This window comes from Aquila chrysaetos, chromosome 1, assembly GCF_900496995.4.
Source record: "Aquila chrysaetos chrysaetos chromosome 1, bAquChr1.4, whole genome shotgun sequence".
Classification (NCBI taxonomy): Eukaryota; Metazoa; Chordata; class Aves; order Accipitriformes; family Accipitridae; genus Aquila; species Aquila chrysaetos.
Genome location: NC_044004.1, coordinates 18,617,441 through 18,643,718, shown reverse-complemented (window position 1 = coordinate 18,643,718; position 26,278 = coordinate 18,617,441). Strand labels below are relative to the sequence as shown.

At 36.4% G+C, this 26,278-nt stretch overlaps 1 protein-coding gene across 21 annotated transcripts in view; it reads right to left on the bottom strand.

Annotated features, from left to right (window-relative positions):
* The window catches only part of SLIT2 (slit guidance ligand 2), a 274,531-nt gene that overhangs the window by 101,364 nt on the left and 146,889 nt on the right, over positions 1-26,278 (bottom strand). For 20 of the 21 annotated variants that reach the window (XM_030013996.2, XM_030014001.2, XM_030013938.2 and 17 more), the window contains 2 exons: positions 14,912-14,983; positions 3,886-3,957 (listed from right to left, as the gene is read on the bottom strand). In XM_030013996.2, the coding sequence (XP_029869856.1) occupies positions 3,886-3,957; positions 14,912-14,983 (144 nt within the window). Of the gene's footprint in view, positions 1-3,885; positions 4,144-14,911; positions 14,984-26,278 lie in introns of those variants that run through there. The other variant, XM_030014092.2, reaches the window with a different exon arrangement.

The window sequence follows — 26,278 nt, the reverse complement described above, 5'->3', positions numbered from 1 at the left end:
CGTTTAATACACTTTTTAAAAAGGCATAGCTAATGAAGATCATGGTGTACTGTTTTTAGGGATGGGTACCAGGAAAAAAACGCAGGCCTTTAGATATACTTTTCCTCCTTGTTCAATCCCTGGTAAAACACTATGGTTTGACAATTCCATTAATAGTCCTAAGTAATCTGAGGTCCCAGTAACCTATGATTCACTCAAATGGAGCTTCCACCAAGGTTGAGAACATCTATGGCATTCAAGCTAAGCTTGTCATCCTGATGTAAAAAAGAGAGTTCTTGGAGAAAATGCCTTGATTCTAGGATTCTGGTTTCTCTTTCTAGCTTCTGAGAGTCCACATTTTTTGACAGAGGATACAAGAACTGCCTGTTTTTTCAAGAATTTTAGGAAAATATTAACTCTGGGCTGCAATTAGTTTTTATATGGAACAGAGTTGCTATAGATGATCCAGAGCTGCATGAACAAAAGGGGAGTTTCTGCTATACAATGGAAGGAGTCAGGAATTTTAATACTTCAGCAAACTAATAAATTTTAGACAAGGTGCCTGGAACTTGAGATAGGAACTAGGAAAAATCTTAGCCAATTATTGGCTAGCACAGAGCCATCATACTCGGTAAGTGTAGTTTGTAAAGATAATGAAACTTTATGAACGATCCTGCAGTTAAATATTGTCTTTAGGCTGCAAATAAAATGCAAACAAGCTTGACTCCAGAACAAGGAAACAAGCGATAGAATTTACAGTTTTGACTTAGAGATTACTCACTTGAGCAGAATGGAGAATGTGCTCTGAGATTTTAAACATATAACTATGGCACTAATAAATAATAATTTCCACTAACCAAACCTTTTTGCCATTTTGAAACAAAAAGTGTTTTACTTTTTCCTTTTTTCTTTTTTAAAGCACAAAGTATAATTTGTGCTCATTTTGAATAAATTTTTAAGTCCTCTCTGATCCTTAAACACAGAAAGATAAATCCACAGCACCCTGAACAGGATCAGGCTATACACCTCCACAATAACCAAGCAATTAATTACTGGTGCAATGTGCTGCATTTTACCTTTGTGTGCTTACTCATTCCGTGTCCTAAATGTTTACTTCACTGTGCATAAGGAATCTCCCCTGTGTGCTCTTAGGGCTACATAAACAAAGAGGAGAATAATCAAAAGAAGAAAAAGGGAGAATCATGCCCCTTTTCAAAACAGAACAAAAATGAAACAACAAAAAATGGCCAAGTGGGTATATCCAGAAAAGGTGTCTTAATGAATAAATGACAACCAGTAAATCTTAGCAGGATTTTCTTACAATGTCCAGCTCCCATAGTTCTTCCTGCATAACTTCTTACAAGGTTTTGAAATCGTATCTTTTCAATGAAGGGAATGGAAATCAGTACTTATTTCCATAGCTGTTAGCTGTTTAAAGAAGGTGTACCTACAAATGTTTTAATTTTCAATTTCAGATGTTTGATGTTTGCCTTGCTATTTTGTATACATGAGCTATTAATTTATTTTTGCAAGGGTGAAGAAAAATATCAGGAGTAGATGTAAGGGATACACACATAAGGAATTAAATAATTTTCATAACTATTTCTACCTAATGATGAAAATGCTTGATTTCATTACAGAGATGTAATTAAAAAAAAAGTTGGCTCAATACCTTTACCTAAGTGTTACATACTATTGCAAAGTATGATGACTGAAAGACATTTTTTTCATTTCTTAGATACTTTAATTTTTTTAATATGACAGCACTATATATTTTCCCATAGTCTGATTTTGTCTTATTGAAAAAAAAAAAAAAAGAAAGAAAGAAATAGAAAAAGGAAAAATAAAATTTCACAGAAATTCATAGGGAGGATTATACCTATAATCGTTTTCATCTTCCAGAATTGTCCAGATTTCAGGTTGATTTTGTATCTTTAACACTAACAGCCTGTAAGATTCTGCAATTATTTAACCAATATATAAGACCTGTTACTTTTGTAAACATTTCAAACTGTCACTGAACAGGATTACAACCTATTTAAAAGCTTTATCGTATACTTGCAGTTTGAACTAATACACACATTCTGTGCTTAGATAGAATAATTAACTCCAAATGGAAACAACATATGTAGTCTTATTCGCTCCTCAGTGCATATACAGTATGGTCTGATCTACTATCTTTCATTCTTTAAGCCATATTGGAAAGGAAGCTGAATTAGATACAAAATCTTCAGTAGTGTTTGAAATATCTATGTCAATTTTTAAAAAACTTAATCTTTACATCATTGCTTATGATATAATTCAAGATAGTAAACATTTAGTTGTATATTTGAACAATCCTAATATTCTATGTATATTCATTCACAAAATTCTACCTACCTACTTATTCAGCAGACTATTATTTTAAGAGTTTTTTTTTCTTTTTTGCATTCATTGAAATTGATGTGAAAATTTTACCACTGACTTCAACTGGCAAGGATGACCTTTTTAGAACACTAAAAATTGCAAGCACTAAAAAATGCAGAAAATAGTTGATTGGTTTTTTAAAATACACATTTAACACTTCCAATTATAAAGAAAGGCTTGTATTAAAAAACTTAATAACTAAATTAAGACATTACTGGAAAAGTGATTCTGTCATATATATGAGTTCCAAAGATAAAAATCTTACACAACATTGGGTTTACTGACAGACAACCAACAATTCATCAACGTCACAATTAGATGTAATATTGAACCCACAGTACATTTTACATGGCTTTATACCAGAAAGTTAACAATAGACTTGTTATTCTATGATTACAAAGTTAAAAAAAAAAAAAAATTAGCTGTCAGATTCATTCACTCGTAAGACCAACTATTGCTCGATAATAAAAAACTTTACCACGAGCAGCTCACATATTCTTTAGTTTCTTGGACATATAGACACTATCTATTGCCAGAGAAGCTTCTTTACTTCAGAATCTTAAAAAATAAAAACCAAACACCACAGCAAAAAAACCCTCCCTCACCCTCCTCAAGTTGTTGTGATTTACCAAGCGCAATTCAAACTAACATGAAGTAACTCACTGATACACAGTCTTTCACTTCTCTTAATGCAGAAAGCCCAGAAAAAATGTGACATTTTGACTGACAGAGCAAATATTTCAGGAATGTGTCCTGTGCCTCAGATTCTTTGGGAACTGAGGCACTTTGCTCATTACAGTAACTATTTTCAGGTCAGGGGTCACTGATGATAATTTTGTTACCTTTAACCTCACTGATGGCCACTTTGAGACAGTGAGAAAAAGTATTCAAAAGAGTATTGCAATACTAACCTTCAGTGACATGAAAAAGATATTTTCCTACACATATATATATTTATACACATGAAATTTAAAAGGTTAAAAAACCCCGCAATTAACATGGACATGCTAAACACCTTAACACATAACAGGAGTGTTTGATAGAAAAGTGCCTCTTTAAAAACATCCAGATTGTCAAATATATGTAGTATATTTTTCCTTAAACAGAGTCTGAAAGATCAAATTGATGTCAGAGTATACAACAAAGGCAATCCTGAAAATGTTCAGCACTTCAGCAGTGATGGATAATTTACACAATTAATTGCATTCATTAATACTCCCCCCCCCATTTTAAAAGGAAATATATTATTTTCTTACAGTATCTGCCAACTGTTGTTTTTTTTTTTTAAATTGTGTTTAATGGCTGTCTTGCAGAGTAAAGGACTATCTCTGCCTCTCCACATCTTTTTACCATTTTATAGCACATTGCAGTGGATTATTTTAAGACATCTTTTCTCTAGACCATCCTGACACCAGGCTGCAGCTCGTAGATAAGCTTTTACATTAGTACTCCCCAGATACTGAGCTCTTGCTACAAGTCAGAGATACAAGGAATACTTACAGCACTTCCAGGTCGCGCAGAGCCCTAAATGCCCCATCTTCAATACAGCTGATCTGGTTGTAATCCAGTTGCCTGTTAAACAGATTAGGAAGGTATTTGTAAGGGAGACGAGGGCTGGCAGCGTTGGGTGCAAAGGAAGCCTCCCGAAGGGCCGGCGGAGCTAGGCCGCGCTAACTGAAAGGCTCTTGCGAATACGCGAACAGTACGCGTGAGACCGTCACACAGCATGCTGGCCTGCACGCTGCCACAGAAATCCCTTTTTGTTCTGAACTGTCTGCGCAAAACAGCAGCGCTGGGAAAGCTCCAGTAAATAATAACTGCACCTTATATTAAATGCCAAAGGAATGCAATTTCATTACATCAAGAAAAGCTATCCATTAAAAGCTCTCAGCGTCATCTTGCTGAAACAATTTCATTAAGGTAAAGGACGGTAAATCACTTAATGTCACACGCATCCCCTCGGTGACCTAACAGAATCCATTTATCAGAGCAGCCCAGCTGCATGTTAATTCCAGCCGCCGCGGCAGGGACCGGTGAGAGACACCGCTTTTAGGGGTCTCTCTGCGTGCGTGCACGCCTGGCCCGGGTGGGGGGTGCAGGGGGGAATTAGAATAATTACCTTCTAGAATATTTCTGTATGTAGAAATAATAGTGTCCAAGGTATTTACATACTTGGTTACTTATCTCCTTTAACTCTGCTCCAAATGGAACGAGTATTTCTGCTGTAACCTTCAGTGTGTGGTTTTCTACGTACTTTGTGCTCTCTGCAAATACATGCAGATAGGATGTTGTAACGGAGCACTTGAATTCTGGACATAAAACTCAGCAATCTATCCTATACATTATTAATCGTTGAGTATTAAGTTATGAAAAATTTACATTCATTTCTCTGAAGGATATTATTACCTTTTCAATTCAAAACATTGACACAGTACATACTGCCCAGTTAAAAAAGTCTGCTGAAATTAACAACCATGCAAATACAAAGTCACGGTTTCTCCGCTGATAAAAGCTTTTCCTATAAATACTGCCACACGTCTTAGGCATTTCAGGGCATGACTTGCAAAGCAAAGATGATACAACCTCACTTTAAACAACCAGAAGATCTTCTCCAAGCCGGTAACTTGTCAGTGTCAGATAATATATATGAGTAAATGTGTGTGAACAATAGTAAGAAAATGAACAAAATACAAATGAACTCTGCCCTTCCGTCTTCAATTATGTATTAGCTAGCAGGACTAATGAGGCTTTTACTAAAGCATTTTCCGTGATTCTTCTGAATCTATGATAATGTTTTACTTTATCAGTAAATCATCACACCCACTGTTGAATGTAATGTACCAACTTCTATAAAGTTCTTCTAGTTTCATCCATATTTTTCATCTGAATTACTACTACCCAGGAATAAAATATTTTCATAACTGTAACAGTGTCTGTGTTTCTGTGTACTGAACGCTAAATGCAAACTATCATTTCCTGAATATGATCTTTAATCATTTTGGTGCAATGTTACAGCACCAGTGCTGCAGTGTTGGAATATTTAAGCCTACTTTCTCAGGCTCCTTCAATTTTTACTAATGAATTTCATTTAACAATTAAGTTAATAGCCTTTTTATTTTAAAGAGGTAAAATATATACACAGTACAATTCTCTAACCTCTTGAACAATTCATCAAAGCTATTTAAATTAGTACAATGGCATGAAATGTTACCCTTGACACAATACAAAAGAGAAATTGTTTCCAGACAAATTGGAAAAATCTTTTAATGCCATCAAATTTGCCTAATGCAGTCTGCAGGTTAATCTGTAAAAGGGTGAGCTGTATGTTTGCCCATATCTTATTATCCTTAGCTGTCAATGTATAAATCAGTGCTGACACAGCTTCTTCTAAATCATCCATATTATACACAAAGGAAAATCTTTTAACAGTAGAGAAAGCACTTGAGCAAATCTTGTCCTACACAAACTGAAAGGCAGATTTCTTCCACTAGACTGGCAGCAGTTGTGGTGCACCCGAAAACTTTTGGACTTCTTCCTTTAATGAGTCACCATGACCACTACCTTAGTGAAGGGTGAGTTGTTTTCATTCAAATCTTCTTACCAGAAAGATTACTTTGTTTGCACTGAACTAATTAGTTGGTTTCGGTTTGGGGGAAGGGTATGTTGTAGATGGGAGCAGAGAAATACTTCCTAGTTTTATAAATTATTGCCTTTGAAAGATACTACCATCTTTATGTTTTAGATGATCTTCCATCAGTTATGACCATGATATAAAATGATCAGACACACACCATGAAGAACAATTGGCATGATATATATTTTTTAAGCTATGAAAGTTACACGACTTTGAAGACTGTGTGCCTGGCTTGAATACCAATTATCGTATTTGTGTTAAGGTAAAGATATCCACCGCATATATAATCCAAAAAGAAAGTAGACAATACATCACAATCAGTATGTCATTAACTTATGATGTCCCTCTAACGGATATACTGAAGCAGTCTGAATTTTTTTGGATAAAACCAGTTCCTGATAGCAAGTTGTGTGAGTGCTTAAGACACAAGCAAGAATACTAGAGAAAAAAGCACATATTTCTCTGATTTTAAGTTATGTTTTATAATTTGGTTTTAGCATAATGTCTTTCAAAACCACACATAAAGATCTACAATACTATAATTAAACTTTTCTCACCACTAAGTTATTGAGCATACCAATAATCCTAGCTCCATTTTAGAAAACTTTTTTTCCCCTAAGAGTTTCTTTTCTTCTTTTTGAATTATTAAAACACCCTGAGCACGGAAGCTGATCAGACATGGACCAGCAACTCTGGCCCATCCTCATCCTTGCCCTCCCCCCGGTCTCTCTTCATCATCTTCCCCCCTGTCCCATCTCCATGTTGGGTCTTTTCTATGTGGGATCTCTCCATCCCTTTGGAAAGTTGCTATTCCTTTCTGACCCCACTTCCACAAAGCAGCTGATTACCTTCAGCAGTGCCATTCCTGTGAAGCTCATAAAATGCGAAACAACAGCTGTCACATTCAAAATCTTTCCATTGTCGCAGAGAATTAATTAGGTTTTGCACCCCTATCTGCAGCATTACCTGGGTATTTCATATATTTACTGATCTACTGCTATTTAAAATGTTAAGGTTTATGTGAGTTCAGATATAAGAACTAGTAAGAACTAAATAAAAAGCATTCAACTAATAAGAAAATGTGTGCTTTAAAATGTTTTTTATTTATTGCTTTTGCTGATACAACTTAGACTGTAGAAACATGTTGCTTATATTTTCTTCCCTTTTAGCATATGTTGTCTACCAGATAATGATAAATAAATATATAAAAATAAACCTTGTTATCCCACAAGACTAACAGAAGATGTTGCATACATTTGAAACTACTACCCTCACACAGAAAAAACTGTTATCTGACTCTGACAGAGAAAACCTTCTTTACTCATTCCTAGAGGCTGTGTTAAAAGTCGGGACTATTTCAGTTGGTATGTCTGCTTTACTCTCCTGTTCTTCATGACTTGAGGACACTTTGTGGTCCCATGCAAGAGAGGTACCATGCAGCTTTACCTTCTTCTGCTTTGTTCAGAAATGATTACATTCCCTTTGTGTATCAACTTAATGGTAAACATTGTTTAATGGTAAACATTGTTTAAGAAGTCATCAGAAAAAGTCAGAAGCCTTTCTAGATTCCTACAGTAGCTTCCTCCCCATTAAAACATTTAGAAAATGTTTCTAGTTTTAGCACATTGTACACTGGATTTCATATGATTAAAATTTTTCCTTGGGAAAAGAACAGAGTGCCCAGTATTTATCACTGCAACACAACTTTTGGAAACAGTCATTGTTTTTAATGTCTCCTTATATTTTTTACAGCAGAACTGAGTTACGTTTCCTATTTCTCAATTCTTTCTCAATTTCAATTTCAAGGGGAATCAATAACTTCAGAGGAATTAGTTGAGAAATATGTAACAAAATCATGTAAGAATTTATTCTAAGTTTTTATCAAACTTCAGATAACTGCTTGTTTCCCATGACTGTTACTATTTATCGGGATTCTTCTTTCATTTTGAAGTCAAGTGCTTTTTTCCTACTTGCTGTTTATTTTGCTAATGTAGTTGATTTTGTTCTTTGCTAAATTTTCCTTGTAAAACATTTTGAATTAATTTTTTTTCCTCGTATACATAATACAGCAAATGATTAACCTTTTTCTTTTACCCTAAAATTAAAAAGCAAGACTTGCAATACTTCCAAGTAAGGCATACTTGCTGAATAAACTAGAAGAAAAGGGAGAACAGATCTATAGTTCAATTGCTCCATACCCTCAAAATTGTCCAGCACTCTACCTAGCTAAACCCACAAGTATCTTCCAGGAGCAAAATAAAAAAAAAAGAAAAAAAATATCAAAATTAAACAGAAGAATGCCATGAAAAGGAGGATGAACACAGAATGAACAATCTGCAAGTTATGTGATGCAAAGATACTATCACATCGGTATGAATTCCCAGAAATAAAGCAATTTAGCAATTAGATGACAAACAGTATCAAGACTATTATAATGTGGGGAGCAAATATATTCCTGTTCTAGCATGTAAGCCATATTAAGCACATATCCCATGCAAGTTCTGTTAGAGTGGTTTATTTATATATTAATTAGAAAATATTTATCTGTAGAACCACTTCTACTTAGTTACTCTACATATCAACAAACCTCCCTGCAAGTCTTCACGACATCATTATGTCTCCCCATTCTCACTTTGCAAAGTAGTGTAGATACAAAAGGGCCTAAAGGCTTCTGAGAGTCCAAGTAAGTTTTCCATAAGACTTCAACACTGAACAGAAGCATAAAGTGATTTTCCTTAAAATTCAAATCCTCAAAAATGATTTGCATTATTCTCAGTACTTGACATAGCCAAATAAAATTTAAAGATAAAATTGAAGCTAAGCCTTCCTGCAATAGTTTATCAACTCAGTTCAAAATGATCTTCTACCTCAATTTCCTCTGTATTATCACAGGAAAGTCTACAAGAAACTGCATAAAACAGCGACATTCGGTACTTTTCCTAGTAAAAGCATAGGCCACAGTTTTCATTAGGGTAAATTCAGATACCATGTAAAATTTTGCATAAGTATTGGCACTTGACTTAGCAGATGAAACCACACCTAATTCAGCAGCCTAGGTTTTATTCACCTAACATTTATTGTCACTCAAATACATACCTATTCTGGATAGATTTTTACATTCTACCTTTTTTAGACTTTTCCCCAATGGTTCAAGTGCCAAAAAAAGACTTGCAAGGAAGCTCTGAATTCACATGCAGAGATTTCTGATTTGAAACTCATCTTCAAAGCCAAATACACCGCTTGATTTAAAAACATAATTGACTTTAACATTTCATAAATGAGTTGGTTGGTAAAAAAACAAACTGTTTTCATCAGGCCAAATTTTAGGAGAGTAGTCTTTAATGAAAATAACAACTTTAAAAATAGTATTGAAATGCTATTTATTTAAACAGTCAGAAGGAACAACTTTTTCTTCCAGAAGGCCACAAGGTCACTGATCTGTTTGGCAACAAGAGTTTTAGGAGGCACTAGAAAAGTGTACCTATTCTTTTCTTCATTCCTTCAGAGCTATTTTTGACTTTAATAAAAATCTTAAGTATACACTGAATATGTTTCACTAATACCCTGTGAAAATACCTCTTGAGGTATACCTGAAATGCAGGTGGCTGAACAGACTAGTAGTTGAATTAAGATTCTCAGTAAGAATAAGCATGAGAAATACGCCAATTCTAAATTATTAAAGCATGTCTTAGACAAGCAATGCATTTGGATCAGCACTTGTGCAGAGGAGCAGACAAATATACTTCCAGCTGCAGTGGAATTTTGTGCATGATCCGAGAAGAAATCAGTAACTAGAACATCTTCAGCAGGACTCTGTTTTTCAGCTGCTAATAAAATTGAACTTCAAAAAAGAAGTCCAATCATTGCCAACAAAGATTAATACAAAATTTAGCTATGCCTTTAGTGACAATGCCAGTTTTAAAACTTTCACAATCAGCAACAAAGAGGCATCAGGGCAACACCAAGTAATATTAATCAAGGTTTTGGACACAGGTTAGTGTAATGGGAAGGACTTCGACTGGATGCTGCTGTCTGCCTCTCTCTTTACTATGTCTCCATTTGCCCAGCCAATTTCATCTGTGAAACTACTACATTGCCCTGCAGCCTTTATCCTTGGGGTGACAGCTACAGTGTCCCCCACTTGCTGGGAAAAAATGGAGCCAAATGAACACAAAGGCACCAAAGAAAAGAGTAGTCAAAAGAAGGTTAGACTGTGACAAGAAAAACAGGGCATAAGATAATTGCAGGGCATATGATGAAAATGTTCCTTAGTATTTTTGGCATCATTTGATGTTTCATACGTTTAGCATCACAATTCTGCCATGATGTTGGTATATTCCTAGCCATCCTCTGCCAAATATCAATTACACAGCGGAAGAGAAAGTTGGAATCTTAGAAAATTTTACTTCAAACGGAAATGTCACAATATAATTTTATTAAAATCATCAGACCGGGGCCAAAATCTAATTCTCAAAAACTGAGCATAGCACTATTGTTCTTTCAGTGGTGTTTCACATTTGTTTGCTTTTCAAGCCCAGTTATTTTTCTTCCTAATAACCAGATTCAAAAAACAACCCATCCAAATTTACAATCTGGGCAGCTAAAGCATTTTCTTACCATCTTAAATACAAATAAAATTCCTGAGGTTGGGGAGATTTTAAACATCTTTCACATCCAGTGTGAGTACTGTATCACCAGGGAGGGTTATGAAACCACCATTAACATGTATATTAAAAAATCTGTGTTTAATGTCCAATTTATATGATAATTCCTATTTATTTTTAAAAAACAGTGGCTGCCACAGTGTTCTCTAAAGAAGCTAACTTCTTGGTGTGTATTTTTTTTCCCTGAAAAAGTAGTAAGTTAGGAGTAACTCTCAGAACTACATTTCCAGAATTTGCACCCTAATTTCTGTCAAGTCCCAGATCAGCAGCTATACTAAAAGTGGATTATTCTTCAAGTCATTGCCCTTGAACAGGAAAATCAAGACTTCGAGACAGAGCAGCTAGTTCTTCTCCTACACCTGAACTGCCAAAATACTGGATACTGGGCTTCCAGTATGGGGAACCCGTACAAAGTACACGTCCCTCATTTTTTGTCACTTTTTCTGAAGAACTTGATTCATCACTGACAATTGGGCTGTGTTGGTGAGAGTGAAGCCAGGATGCTCTGTCTGGCATTTGTGAGGTGACATCTGAGTACTGCACCCAGTTTCAGCCTCACCAGTAGAAGACAGACACCGACATGCTGTGCTGAGTCCACCCAGGGCCACCAAGATGGGAGGGCTGGAGTAGGTAACATCTGGGGAGAGTCTGCAAGAACTGCGTTTGTTCAGCCTTCAGAAGAGAGGGCAAAGGGGGGATCTTATTGCTGCCTACAACTGCCTAAAGGGAGTGTATAGACAGAGCGAGACTCTTCTCAGTTATAAGTTCAGATGCAACAAACAAGTTAGAAAATGGGAAATTCCAATTAGATATAAAGTAGGTTCGTGGGGCCTGATGGTTTTTCAGGTTTTTTGTTCTTTTTACTATGAGGTTGTGGCAGGTTGCCTGGGTTGTCAATTCTCATAATGCCTTGCCCATTTTCTTTCATCTACTACAGAATCTATGCTGTGAACGTTATTAAGAAGATGTCCAGAAAGGAAATATCACAGCCACATTTTATGGAAATGAGAGTTTCTTCTCAGAAACATCAAGAGGACTCTAGAGCTAACATATTAGCAGGAAATCAGAAGATCACAGTGGTATCATCAACCTTAAATGAAGCAATTTGCTTCAGATAATCTGAGGTAACATCTAATTCCCTTTGCTTTGCAAAGACTAGAAGAACATACAATAAGATGTTTTCCAAAATATTCCACCTCCTCGGATAGGGAAGTATTTAGGGCGAGTGAGAGAATGGTGAGTCTCCATTCAGGAACATAAAATATGTAATCGGGTCATGTTCTGTGAGATTTGTTAACTGCCTTTGAAACAGCTTACTAGAACTACTGTATGGGATGGTTATCAATCATTGCATTTAAAAAAAAAAGTCTTTGTAATTTATATTGAAATTGATGTAATTAATCTTGTTACACAAAGCAAATCTTGAATTTACAACATGTTCTAATACAGGTTTCTTTACTCTTTGTACCTTCACCTATCTCTTCCATAAGTTTGGTTAACATCTTTAACATTATGCTCAATTACTGGGCAATTACAGAAAAAATGATGAAATTAGAACAAATATTGAATTCTGTTTATGACAATTTTCCATAAGTATATACAAATTTTTGGTTCCTGGACCTTAGGCTAATCTCCCAATAGATGCTAAATTCCTTCATAGAATCATAGAATCATTTAAGTTGGGAAAGACGTTTAAGATCATCGAGTCCAACCGTAAACGTAACACTGCCAAGTCCACCACTAAACCATGTCCCTAAGTGCCACATCTACATGTCTTAAATACCTCCAGGGATGGTGACTCCACCACTTCCCTGGGCAGCCTGTTCCAGTGCTTGACAACCCCATCAGTGAAGAAATTTTTCCTAATGTCCAACCTAAACCTCCCCTGGTGCAACTTCAGGCCATTTCCTCTCTTCCTATCACTTGTTACTTGGGAAAAGAGACTGACACCCACCTCACTACAACCTCCTTTCAGGTGTTTCACTTCATAGTTTCTTTTGTCTGCAAAGTGATGCTTCCTATACCTATCACTTATCAACTGCCTCCTTCATTTTCTTGAACAATGAAATAAAAATGGTAAAATTCTTGCCATCATCCTACTCTAAGTGTAATGTCCAAGGCTAGATGGAAGGCTACGGTTCCGATCTCCTTCTTGCCTAAGCTTCTGGAAAGGCACAGTGGCCTGATCTAGTTACATAAATGCTGTGCTAGAATGCACCCAACTCACCCTGCGAACTCACTTGTCATTCTGATACTCACATATATACCTCACACAATATAAAGTGCTCTTCCTTCTAGGAAAGTAGGTAGCATTTACAAGACAGAGAAATGTATTTTTCAGTACTTTCAACTGTAGTGGGATCATAAGGATTTCAGATTAGGGGTTGGTGGGTTTTTTTTCCCTGGGACCACCACTAAAGGAGGTCTCTGTAGTATTTATGCTATCACAATAAACTATATGTCACAGATATGATTTGGACTTTGTGGCAATGCTATGGCCTTTATGATTTTTTTTTTTTTTATTATCTCCCAAAAGAGAAAGGCTTTAAAGGGCGGATCTACTATTTTATGCATTTTAGACATAATTCAGGATCCTTACCTTGAAAATACACACCAAGACATAAATATTAGCTTAGATAAAGATTAGCATCCTAATTCAGTTTCTGACTGGAGCTATCTCACAATATATAATTATTACATTCTAAAATACTGCCCTGACACTAGAAAATTCACAATGATGTTGTTATTTTTACTACCAAAGTTCCTTTCTGTAGCTGTATCAATTTTCAAACATGAAAGATCATGCAGAAAAATACAGGCTTCTCCTTGTAGCCAAGCCTCTTTTAGACCATGAATAATGATGGGACCAGTTCTGAATGGAAACTCATAAAACATCAATTAAACAAAGTAACAAAGCTACTTTGAGAAGCGCTTGCATGTTTTTGAACATAACAGGTTTGAACAGGATTTCATTGCAGGGAGGAACAGTATCGCAAACATGGTTAAATAAAAAAAAAAACCAAACAAAATTTCTAAATATCATATCAAGTAGGCCAAACTCTTGGGCATTCTGCTAAATCTTTGAAAAAACGTCGTCCTAACTGATTTGTGTGCAGTGTTGTGGGCAGCAGAATGAAGTGGAGTCCATCACAGGAAGACAGAAATGCAAAGGGCTTCCTGTCCAGTCCCCTCTTACTGGGGATACAACATCACATTGTCCCCTTTGTAATCACAGAGCACTCCATTTTCAAAGTAGTACAACTAGAAAGTTCACCTTTCTTTTAACACTGGCAGCTTCAGTTAATAAAAAGTATTTCAATGGCAATTACATGAAAACCTCATATAATGGCCTAATACTTCCCTATTTTTATTGATGCCACACAAGATAGCAATTACATTTTTTCACAGCTGCATCACACTGGCAGCTCCATAGTCTTTCTGGAACCCACTAGTGTGTGTCCTCTGTCTTTGTTGGTTGTTTATAAGTGATGAGTCCTCAGCTTACAGCAGGGGTTATAGCTTTTCAGTGCATGACCTTACATTTCCTACTATACAAGTTCATCACAGTCTTCAGGTCGTTCAGCTCTTTCAGTCCACTAAGCTGATCTACCACTCTGAACAGAAAGTCGAAAAGTCACTGCTTTCGTTTGTCTTGAAACTCACATATTTCCACATTTAGAAGCCATAAGAATTCAAAACCTGCCCATGAACTTCAGGGTCACTATCTCCAGGAAAGTGAGTATCTGTCTTTAAGAAAAGCCTTATTTTACCACAGAAGAAAACCGTGTAAGAAAAGTAGTCACACAAGTACAAAAATATATGCTAGCAAAACTACATAACAGCGTGATTTTTCTTTCTTTCTTTTATACAAGCAAACAAAAGGCAAACTCTTAGAACGAAGGCAACATGATTTTTTTCACATGAAACAATGAAATGTTTAAAATAGCCTGACATTCAAATATTAAACTCAGAGTACCACAAAAAAATAGTTATAATGCCTTGTATTCAACTCCATTTCAATGTTTTAGATTTCATATAGGGCAATTTTAGGATGCTTAAGATACATTAAAGTATTTTGCCAAAACAAATGGTAAGTGTTGGTTTTATCCAGAGATTCCTTAAGCAGCTACAAAAGTCCTTAGGAAAAAGATACCAGATACAACAAAAGGACACTGTATTGACAAAGCATTATCATCAGAATATATACATGAAGGAAGAAAATACTTACAGGTTTTTTATATCTACTGCTCCTCGGAATGCCTTCCTTGGTATTGCTTGAATCTGATTTTCACTAAGATCACTAAGAAAAAAAAAAAATTAAATTAAACTTAAAATCTGCCATATATATTTCTTTCTGTGTATAACAAAAAGAACATATAGGAAAATAATTTCAGCCATTACAGTTCAGTCAATGTTTTCAATGAAGCTTATTTTATTACCTTAACTGAGCTGTAATTGAAGAAAAAGAAGCAGCAATAATAGTCAAATTAGTTTATCTGTGTTGCACTAAGTAGCTCCTTTACAAAACAAGAATATATATGACAAATAAAAAGCAGAAGCAGTACATAATTTAACAATGAAGGCCAAACTGATTTTATTTTTAACTGAGTGATTTCACTTTTCAACTCATTCCAAACCCAAGACATCGAATGTTTGATAGTATGTTCAGCCTTATGCAACGAAGACTGAAAACCAGCAAAAAGAACAAGTAGCAAGCTGTTGAGAAACAACTATCAAGCTGTGTAATGTCTGAGATCAAAATATTTCTGAATTTTGTATCAGAGTGGCAAGCACTATATATTTTAAAAGAAGGCGTTAAAAACCATCCTGCAGCAGACATCTAATGCCCCTACCCCAAATCCCTGCATGACCAGCTGTACCTCACTATCTGAAACTAGTATCTTTTCCAAAAGAGAAATTTTATTAAAATTCTTACAAAATTCTAGTATTTTTTGCTACCAGTATAAACAAACAGCCCTTTTTCTGAAATTTAGAAATATTTTTGGCCTTCACAGTTCCATATTGGAAATAAAATCTAGAGAACTGAAGTAAAGACAGGAACAGAGTAGACAGCAAAAAAAAAAAAGAAAACAAATCCAGGGCTTTTTATTTATGCTATATGCCATACATGTACACCATACATAACATGTAACGCACCACAATATATTAAAGTCGTTATTGCTACATCTACACCATGTGCAGTTTGGAGGTTTCACTTCAGACAGTAGTTTGGTACTCTGCACCAAACATACCTACCACACACGTGGTTCACAAACGCCTGAAGGCCTTCAAAGGGACCCATCTACCTCAGTGGCTTAAAATTATGAAATTAGACCTTCTTTTGGAGGCCTTCAGAGATGTATCTATTTATAGACAATATAGGGAACACAAGAAATTACATGAATAGGCTTTCTCGAGCGTCTGAACAGAATTTAGAAGCAAATCAGACACATACAGGCTGTCTCTATACCAGGATTTTCAGCCCGTTTGCAAAGCAGTTTTGTTGTGGCTAACTAGATTTCATTTGGCTAAAACCAAATTGGGAGCTTCACTCTGAACGCACATCAAATGCAATCCAACCCCTAACAGGAGAAGTAAAGTTTTGCAGTGTCTTGCTTTTTAGAGACATCGTTAGATTACCTTTTCAGAGACAGCTTTTAGGAGAAACATTGCAAAATGGTGCATAGAAATAAGGGATCTAGCTCAGGTGAAGTGAATAAGCAAAAATAATTTAGTTGATTAGACATAAACAGTCATGTTTGAGATATTCTTTCCCTAAAACGTAACCTAGCATGAGCTCATATTTCCAGTAATTAGTAATCACTCCTGAAGATTTCTTTCAGATTTATGAACTTCAAAAAAATAACATGAGGACTTTATAAAACGCCACACTGCCTGACTTTAACAAAATTTACATCAATATTATTATTTTGAAGATAATTCTACATGGATTGACAGCAACTTTGTTTTTTCCAATTCACTGTTAATTTATGGAAAATCAGATTCTATTTACTAAATCTTTCATAGTTTGTGCATCTAACTGCACTGCAACATCTTGCAAAGCATATTTAAAACTAGATTCAATTTTACTATTATTAACCGTGTGTGAAAAAAGAGAATCTGTGAGCTGTGATTTAATTTTCAAGCCACCTAAGTAATCTTGAAATGGGATATGACTGCACTGCTCTGACAATAAATTCAATGGCAATGAATGAAAAAGCAGCCTTCAGCATTTGTTACGGTAACATGATTTAACAGCCTACTTCCTTTAAAAAAAATTCCATTATAAGTATAAACAGCAAATATCTATATTTACACTTCTGTTTAATTGACTAATACATTTTACCTATATAAAAATTGTGCATAAAGTGGTTAAGTTAGCAGTAGTGATTTATATCGTGATCAATGATTAGTTTATAATACAGATACATGTAAATACCTATGTAAACCACTGCCATATTCATAAATATATACTGCAGGAAGTAATGGGTAATGGTGCATTAAGCTTTTTATGAGAGTTAATAGAGTATCATCATTCACCATTTTATATAATTAAAAAAAGTGGAAGACAAACAAGATTGAGACAATATGTAAATTATTTTTTAAAATCTAATAAAAAATATCAACGGTCAAAATCTTTCTTTCCTTGACTAAATGCAAATCTTAGCACAAATGCAAGGACTTACAAGTAACAGCTATTCAGCCAGGTTCCTCAATAAACAATACACTGAGGCTGTATGTGTGCACGTGTATGTGTGTGTATGCATGTGCAAAAGACAGCAGACTAACTAATGGCATGTTAGGCTTACTGCTGGGTCCACATGTTCAACACCACTTCATGTAGCACAGGCTTATGTAGACTGAAGTACAGTGTTCCCTGCTCATTTTAGCACATTTGAAATGTAAACTACTTGATGGCAAAGGTTCCCAACCTTGCTGTGCAAGGCACTGTTTAAAGCATCCCTCTAGATATGGAGAGCTACGTAAGGTTGGCAAATGTCATTTTGCAATGCATCTGCTGGTTTGTGAAACTTTCTTGGAACTGTGTAACAAAAGTGTAAGTTATTCATTCATTTCTTCACTGCAAAATTCTACCTTATAAAAAATATGATTTTCAACGCACAATTTATACCTACTTATAGCAGGAAAGTTTTTAGTAATTATTTATTGATTGCTTCAAGCTTTCATCTGCTCAGTCTAAAAAGGTTTCCTTATAAAAACCTTGAGGGGCTTAAACAAACATTCAACTTTTTCTTCTTGCATAAATTACACCTACATTTCACACTGCAGACCTAGGACTCAGTAAGACGTTGCTGTGTGGTCTTTTTTTATGATGTTTTAAGTCATTCCACTACAATTCTTAGATTGCTTACAAAAAAGGTCATAAGCAGCACAGGGTGCACTGTGACTTTCTGGGGAAATGGGGCAAAAATCTATTTTGTAGACAAAACCAGACAATTTTGCAGGCCATTATGTTACATTGATTTGATTTTGCAGCTTATATTCTGCAGTGAAGAAAGGTGCAAACCTCCTTTTCAGCCTGATGGTCATTGTTTTCCTACACTAATAACTATGTGAACTTCGCCTCCCATTTCAAAAAGAGGCAGCATTTGAATACCGAGCGTAATTTATGATAGCACTTGGTACCCCTAAAATGAAAAAGGCTCTAAGCATTGCAATAAAATTTAAGCCACTAAACAACAGAACATCCTACTTGTACAAGAACAAATCTGTATTTTTGAAAGAAAAGGCATGAACCTGCCTTCACATTTGAAACCAGCAATCTGACCGAGTGTATTGGCTTTGTGTGGCAAGGTTTTGGTAGCGGGGGGGGTTACAGGGGTGGCTTCTGTAAGAAGTTGCTGGAAGCTTCCCCTGTGTTTGAGAGAGCCCATACCAGCCGGCTCTAAAACAGACCCACCGCCAGCCAAGGCCGAGCCAATCAGCAATAGTGGTAACGCCTTTGTGATAACATTTTTAAGAAGGAAAAAAAGTTGGGACAGACGGAAACGGCAGCCGGAGAGAGGAGTGAGAACATGTAAGAGAAACAACCCTGCAGACCCACAGGTCAGTGAAGAAGGAGGGGGAGAGGTGCTCCAGGAGCCGGAACAGAGATTCTCCTGCAGCCCGTGGGGAAGACCATGGTGAGGCAGGCTGTCCCCCTGCAGTCCATGGAGGTCCATGGTGGAGCAGATATCCACCTGCAGCCCGTGGAGGACCCCATGCTGGAGCAGGTGGATGTGCCTGAAGGAGGCTGTGATGCCGTGGGAACCCCGCGCTGGAGCAGGCTCCTGGCAGGACCTGCGGATCTGTGGAGAGAGGAGCGCACGGAGCAGATTTTCTGGCAGGACTTGTGACCCCGTGGGGGACCCACGCTGGAGCAGTGTGCTCCTGAAGGACTGCACACCATGGAAAGGACCCATGCTGGAGCAGTTCGTGAAGAACTGCAGCCCATGGGAAGGACCCATGTTGGAGAAGTTCGTGGAGGACTGTCTCCCGTGGGAGGGACCCCACACTGGAGCAGGGGAAGAGTGTGATGAGTCCTCCCCCTGAGGAGGATGAAGCAGCAGAAAATAACGTGTGATGAACTGACCGTAAACCCCATTCCCCGTCCCCCTGTGCCGCTGCGGGGGTTGGTAGAGAATCCGGGAGTGAAGTTGTGCCTGGGAAGAAGGGAGGGGTAGAGGGAAGTTGTTCTGAGATTTGGTTTTATTTCTCATTACCCTACTCTGGTTGATTTGTAATAAATTGAGTTAATTTTCCCCAAGCTGAGTCTGTTTTGCCTGTGACGGTAATTGGTGAGTGATCCCTCTCCTGTCCTCATCTCGACCCACAAGCTCTTTGTTATATTTTCTCTCCCCTGTCCAGCTGAGGAGGGGGAGTGATAGAACGGCTTTGGTGGGTACCTGGCATCCAGCCAGGGTTAACTGATCACACCGAGATACTTTCATTGGAACAAATTATTCTCCATCATTATTACAGCCCAAGACCTTACATCAAAATCCAGCATACCTCCGGAACAGCAGAATTGATTAAAAAATGCTTTATATACAGCTAGAGTGAAAAAAACCAAGGCTATCCTACACATTTATTTTTTAAATAAAGCACAATAGTCTAGTAAGATGGCTTGATGAATTCATCTTTATGCAGATTCTAGTTGTCCTACAGGCCTCTTCCAGCTAAATTGTTCTTGAGTCTATTACATCATTCCTAGAGAGATATATTCCAAATTACTAAGTCTGAAGTGGAGTACCTTAGACACTGACCCTTCAAGAAAATTCCTTAGTGCAACTTTGTGGGCTTCATTCATTTCATTCACTGGCCAGCAGAGCACCTCCAGCCACCCAGCCTCTACCGCTGGCACCTCCCCGCTCATACATGACCTAACCAGTGCTCGGGGCCAGAACTGCCATATATCACTTCAGTCTCTCATAGGGTGAGATGTCCTCAAGGAGAGCTCTCAGGCTCGTTTCCTCAAGCCAAAAGGCGGGGTTAAATAGCACATTTGCACACAAAAAGCCATCTGGGCAAGTTAGGCTGGCAGCAGCTGAAGAGGCTCTTCTCCGAGAAGGCCCAGATGAGCACCTGTGCTGCTCTAGATGCGACTGCACCATCCTGTTTACAGTGGTTTGTTTCAGATATGTTTAAGCTGTGTATATGTGAAGCATTCTTCCCAGTTGTAACATTCTGGCTGCAACCCTATTTTCTCAAAAGCAAAACAAGAAAACCAAATCCATATACCAAACAAAGCCGAATCCCACTCTACATGAAGATACACAGAGGAGAACGCACAAAGATTTCTGAATTTTTGCCCAACTATAGTGATTCTTTGAAAAACTTGCATACTTTTTCTTCCCCCCCACAGAAGGTGTTTCTAAATCAGAGACTAAATATGTTGCGCCTAAATAACTTTTCTTTTTAAATTAACATACTCTAAGTATTCAAGCTCCGCAATAAAAACAGAGAAATACTATAGCCTCTCTAAGATCTGTGATCAAGTAAGTCCTGGAATTATTGTGCTTACATAAAATATAATTTCTTTTTAAACAAACCGGGTCAAGGCAATTTACATGCAATGTATACTGATAATCACCTATGCCTCAGCTTTTAAACCGATTTCCAAAGATTAAGGATTTAATTCTGATATTTTCAATGACACTACAGTAGAACTTGTCTAATTTGAAATTATGCCTGAAAGAATGTAGATTTCTGTATTTCACAAACCAATGAAATAGGAAAAAAATAAAAATAATAAAAAAACCAAAACCAAAAACCAAACATCAAACCTCCTCCCCACCCCCCCCAATCAGCTTCATTTTATGTATTCAGTTAATTATTTTTTTTGCTCCAGAATACATTAGTAATCATAGTGCATTATGCTTTGTGGAAATAGCAGAAAGACCTTGCCAAAACCTTGCTACTACTGAATCCTTCTTAAGAACAGGATGGAAATGGTACATTTCTATTTATTGTATTTACTGGTTAGTAGATAGAAGTGTATCAGGAAAACCAAACCCAACCTAGAAACATGCTAACATTTGAAATTCATAGCAATAGAATATAATAACCTATTCCCACAGAAAACCTCAAAAACTTATATATGCTGTTGCTTTTTTATCTGAGGATAAAGCCCTCAGATAACCTGATATTAATGAGCCTGACAGAGTGCTTCAGCTCTTAAAAAATGCAGACAGTACTGCATTGCAGCTATTTTATTACTCACCATGTATGGTTCCCAGTTGAATATCCCATTTACCCTTAAAAGGAATGCTAAATTTTTAATTATATAAATTGAAACACCACATATAATATCTATATCATACGCTGTTAAGGCTGTATCACAGTTTTCTTGTGTGGCTAAAACCATTGTTCGTTCTGAAACAATAAATCTTTTGAAGATGGCAAACCTGCTTGTAAATTTAATTACTTGTAATTTTATTTTCCTCTATGGTTTAACCTCCCTCTGTGTCTGACCAGCGATATCATAAATCTATACTGCCATTCTCTACTTTGTAAAATAGTGAGTACTGGGAATGAGTAATGTGTCCTGATTTTTAAAGGAAAAAGCAGAAATACTGAGTCAAACTAAGTACTGAATACTTACTTACCAGTTTATTTACGCCAGTTCATAAAAACAGCTCAGAAGGTAGCTATTCCATGATCAGCAACCTTAATAATTATTTAAATATATCTGACATGAATAAAGTAAGCCTTGCTTATTACTTGTCTCTTACTGGAAAAAAAATAGTTTTAACATTAGCTAACTATATTCTGCATGAAATCCCCCATCCCCATATAAGGTGGCAAACTATCATAGATAATGAGACCACAGAGCATTCAAAAAAATAAACAGAATGAGAATTTCTTTAAATAATTTCTCTGAAAATCAAATATATGAATTTGGACATGGGGATTTTCACTTGGAATATGAAGGTGGTGAAAAAAATATATACATATTTTAGAATAGGATAGGATAGTTCAGTTGGAAGAGACCTACAATGATCATCTAGTCCAACCAGATGATTTTGGTGGAACAAGTAACAGCTTCTTTTTATGAACGTAGAGTATTAATTAGATATTTATCCCAAAATAATACAACTAAACAATTCATTTATGAATATCAAATGGTCCTTTCCTTTTCTGCTGTTTTCACTATGATTTGCTTTTTCCTCAGTACTATTCAGTGTTCCTACAACACATCTGTATCTGAGTACGCCTTAAAAAGTACAGAAATTTAGGTGGCAGGGAGAAGACAAACACTATTTGTTCATTAAGGAGCTCCTTGCAGAGAGAACCTGCGAAACGTGCTCCGGCACAGGATACTCGCCAGATTCTGGACTTCATTAAGATATCTGTGAGGTCCTGCATGGCCCGAGACACTTCTCCAGCCACAGTCACCTTAATGAGGCATGCCATCTAAAACCTCGAACCTATTCCAGAGCAAGACCCAGGTTTGCAAGAGCTATTATTTATTCCCCTGGCTTTGGTGTTACAGAAAATGAAGTACTCTGCCTCACTGGGCGGCACTGAAGACACCAGCAGTAAATGCTGCGACGTGACAGCGTAAGAGAAGTGCGCAATGGCCCCACGTTTCAGCTGTGTCTTGATATGTATTGAGAGAAGGTTGGAAAACGATTATTTCATGTTATCGTTAACACTGGCAGCTGCCTCTATTTGCAAAAGCTTCTGCAGCAGCAGGCTTTCCAACGCGCAGAGGACAGAATGAAATGGCAAAGTAGGTTTTTTGGTGTTTCGCTGGATCTCTGATTTGGATTTCACTCCTAAAATGCCAGTTTTCCACTTTCTAAATTTGAATAATAAATATGTATTTCTACTCTGTATTACGTGGTTTGCATTATCACAGAAAACTTTTGATCAGATTTTTTTTATTGCTCATGAACCTTCAGTTATCATCACACAACCATACTCTTAAATGCAAAGTTCCAGTATGACTAGGATTTTAATCCAAGACCTTTTCTGAATGCTACAGAGGCACACTTTGTCAACCACTAGTTTTATTGTATTAGGATAAGGTATGTAAGCATGAAAATTATTTTCAGAACTATGTAACGAGAACCAAACAAAGTACAAAGTCTTCAAGAATACAGATGTTACTGAACTACTACATTATGGTGTAAATGCAGGGAGAATATCCTGGAGAGACAGTTCCTCCAAAATTAATAGTTCAGGTGAACTGAACCTATTGAAGCATATTTGGAATTCCATCATGGTAGAAATATATCATATTGTAGCATGAGCTTACTAAACGAACATGAATGTTTTAATCTATAACACAACAGGTTTTTATCCCAGGTTCAGCAAATACATTAATATATACAAACAAGTAAGTACCTTTCCCATCAGTCAAATGAGGATTAGCCAGTTAATTGTTACAATACTGACATATGTTTGGCTTTATAGAGTTACTGTATAACAAGTTACAGTACTGCATCATTTATTTATGAAGACAGTCTTATACCCAAATGGCTACTCATGTCCTTTTAGCAAAGCGTAGCGTTTTGGCAGGACTACAGATCAATTAAGACAGACAGAATAAGGAAATGTTTTAAAAAATGTATACTTAACAATTCAGTCTAAACTCTTGTCCTGGAAAAAAAACCCAAACAAAACAAAACCAAGAACTCTGCTGTACCGTTATTCTTTAACTATGAAATAAACAATTTAGCCTCCTATTAATTTCAATGATTTTTTTTCTGTTCTTCAGTAAAACATCCAATGCAGCTATTCCTCTTCATAATGAAGATACAAAAGGAGTCCAACACTATCAGCAGTAGCCGATATGTCTCTAGGAACGTATTTATCTCCTTGTGAAGATCAAAAATATGAATTATAAATTCTAGAATTAGCTCTGTAAATCATTATCGCTGGTCATGCAATCATTCCAACCTGCTTCCCATAAGAGGAATAAAATTTCATGTCTGAGAAAGGTACTATTAGCCTCCTTTTACAGATGGAGAAACCAAGGTAGTGTATCTCAGTAGTAGTATGTATCAGCACCATGCTGAGGAGCACAAAGCAGATGAGAAAAATTTAGATCACAGAATTGCAGGTTCCCTCTGCATCACTAATTTCCATTTGCTCTGTTGACTCCCTAGAGATTCAGATGCTGTGCTCAGTAGACACATAATCTATTCTCATGCTAAACCAGGATCACTCCCTATGCCATGGTGTTCTACATTGCCCAAGTGAATATTTCATATTTCACAACATAGGGCAATCATCATTGCAATATGGACAGACTTATGTGAGTCACAGCAATTTCTATTTTAAGGAATGAATCTTCCACTTCTCTAAGAACATTCAGACTGAAGTTCCTTGCTCACTTTCATCTCTCACTTTTTAATGATACCACTTCTAATGATATATCACTGAACTTTCTTTCATTCTTAATGCTTCAGGTTTTTTAAATGTTATCCATTTATACATCTGTAATTGAATCAAAATGTACTTCTTACTATAGCTTTTGGTATATTAGTATTTGTATTATTTAAGCAGCAGATATTTTTATTTATTTATTTATTTATTTATTAAAGCAGAAGTGGAGATCATTTATGCATACAGTATAGAACATATACAGAATGCACTACACAATAGGAGTACTGGTAGCCTGGTGATCTCCAGAGTTTATCAGTACCTTCAACCTTAACCTTTAGGGTAAGTCATCAAATATTTAAACGATGACAATAAGTGATAATCTTTTTTTGTTTGAGAAAGCCTGACTCCTCATACCTATCCAGTATAATATGATATTGACTTGTCTATAAATTTGAGTATTAGTAATTGGTAATTTCTGCAGAATGCAAATAGCACAGAGTGCAAGTACTAGGCCTTCTTACTTTTTAATAGGATCACATTCTGGGTTTGGAATAAGCCAAAACCTCCAATCTCAGTCTTGGCATGAAAGTTCATCATGGGCTGCAAAATCAATTCTACTCTACAATGTCTCCAAAAGTGCACTCAAGTCAATTTGTACACTCTGGTACCAGTTGAAAATAATTGCTTAAGGGGAGTCACCATTTATTCTTTATTGTGCTAGAGTGTCCTAGTGTGGCAAATGCTAATTGTAAAATAAAATAGGAGTATTAGGACCACACAAGCATTTTACTGGAGTCTTAGAAATTATTTTTGAAAAAGAAAGCAGTCTTTATTAGTCTGTTCCACTAAATTAATATGTAATTCTCTTTTGTTTAGGACTATTAAAAAAAAAAAAAAAGAAATAATTACACGTTGTAGCTTCTAAAGAAAGGACCACCCACAATTTCAAAGAGAGAGAATTGCAATACTACTTCAAATTTGGCTTCAATGTAATCCTTTTGATAGAAAGAGATCCTTGAAAGAAAAACTTGAAGCTCTTAAGAACACCCATGCCCCCCCAAAGAAAAACTCGCCAATTCTTTATCCTCCATAGAGTCTCAAATTGGTCAAGCTGAAGGAAGGTACTGAGCAACATTTACTGACTACTGCTTGTCATGCATTTCTAATGGCAGTACCGTTCCCCTAACAGTGCCCGAGACAGCAGCACAGCTGTGAAGTGTGAGGGTATCACTGACCTACAACCCTACTTGGAGCTTGCAGAGTGGGAGCTGACTTTAAGCCATATGGATGTATATCTTGCATTTAATGCTTCAAAAATGATAATTTAGTCTAGCCATTACCTTGTAAAGCATATATGGTTTTTGTTCATGCATTTTCCCCTCCTTTTTATTTAACCAGGTTAGAATTGAAGGCAAAATAGAAAATAACTTTAACCATTATGTGTTATTATTTCATACAAGGCCACAAAAGACCATTTCTTTGGAAGGAAAGAGTGAAGATTCTGCTATTTTAATTCCACCAGTCCCTGAAAGGTGATTTGGTGATTAATTTTTAATCAACTATTACACTTGATAGACTTGAAAATGCACTACAAGTTAAGGACTTAAAAAGGATAAAGCAAGATGCTGCCAGGTAACTTTCACTTCTTCTGGTACGTTACACACTCAGCATATGCATGGCTGAAACATCCATTTGGCTTGATTTGGAGATCTGCTCACATTAAGAATAGATGAGATGGCATACTTAATTTTCCGAAAGA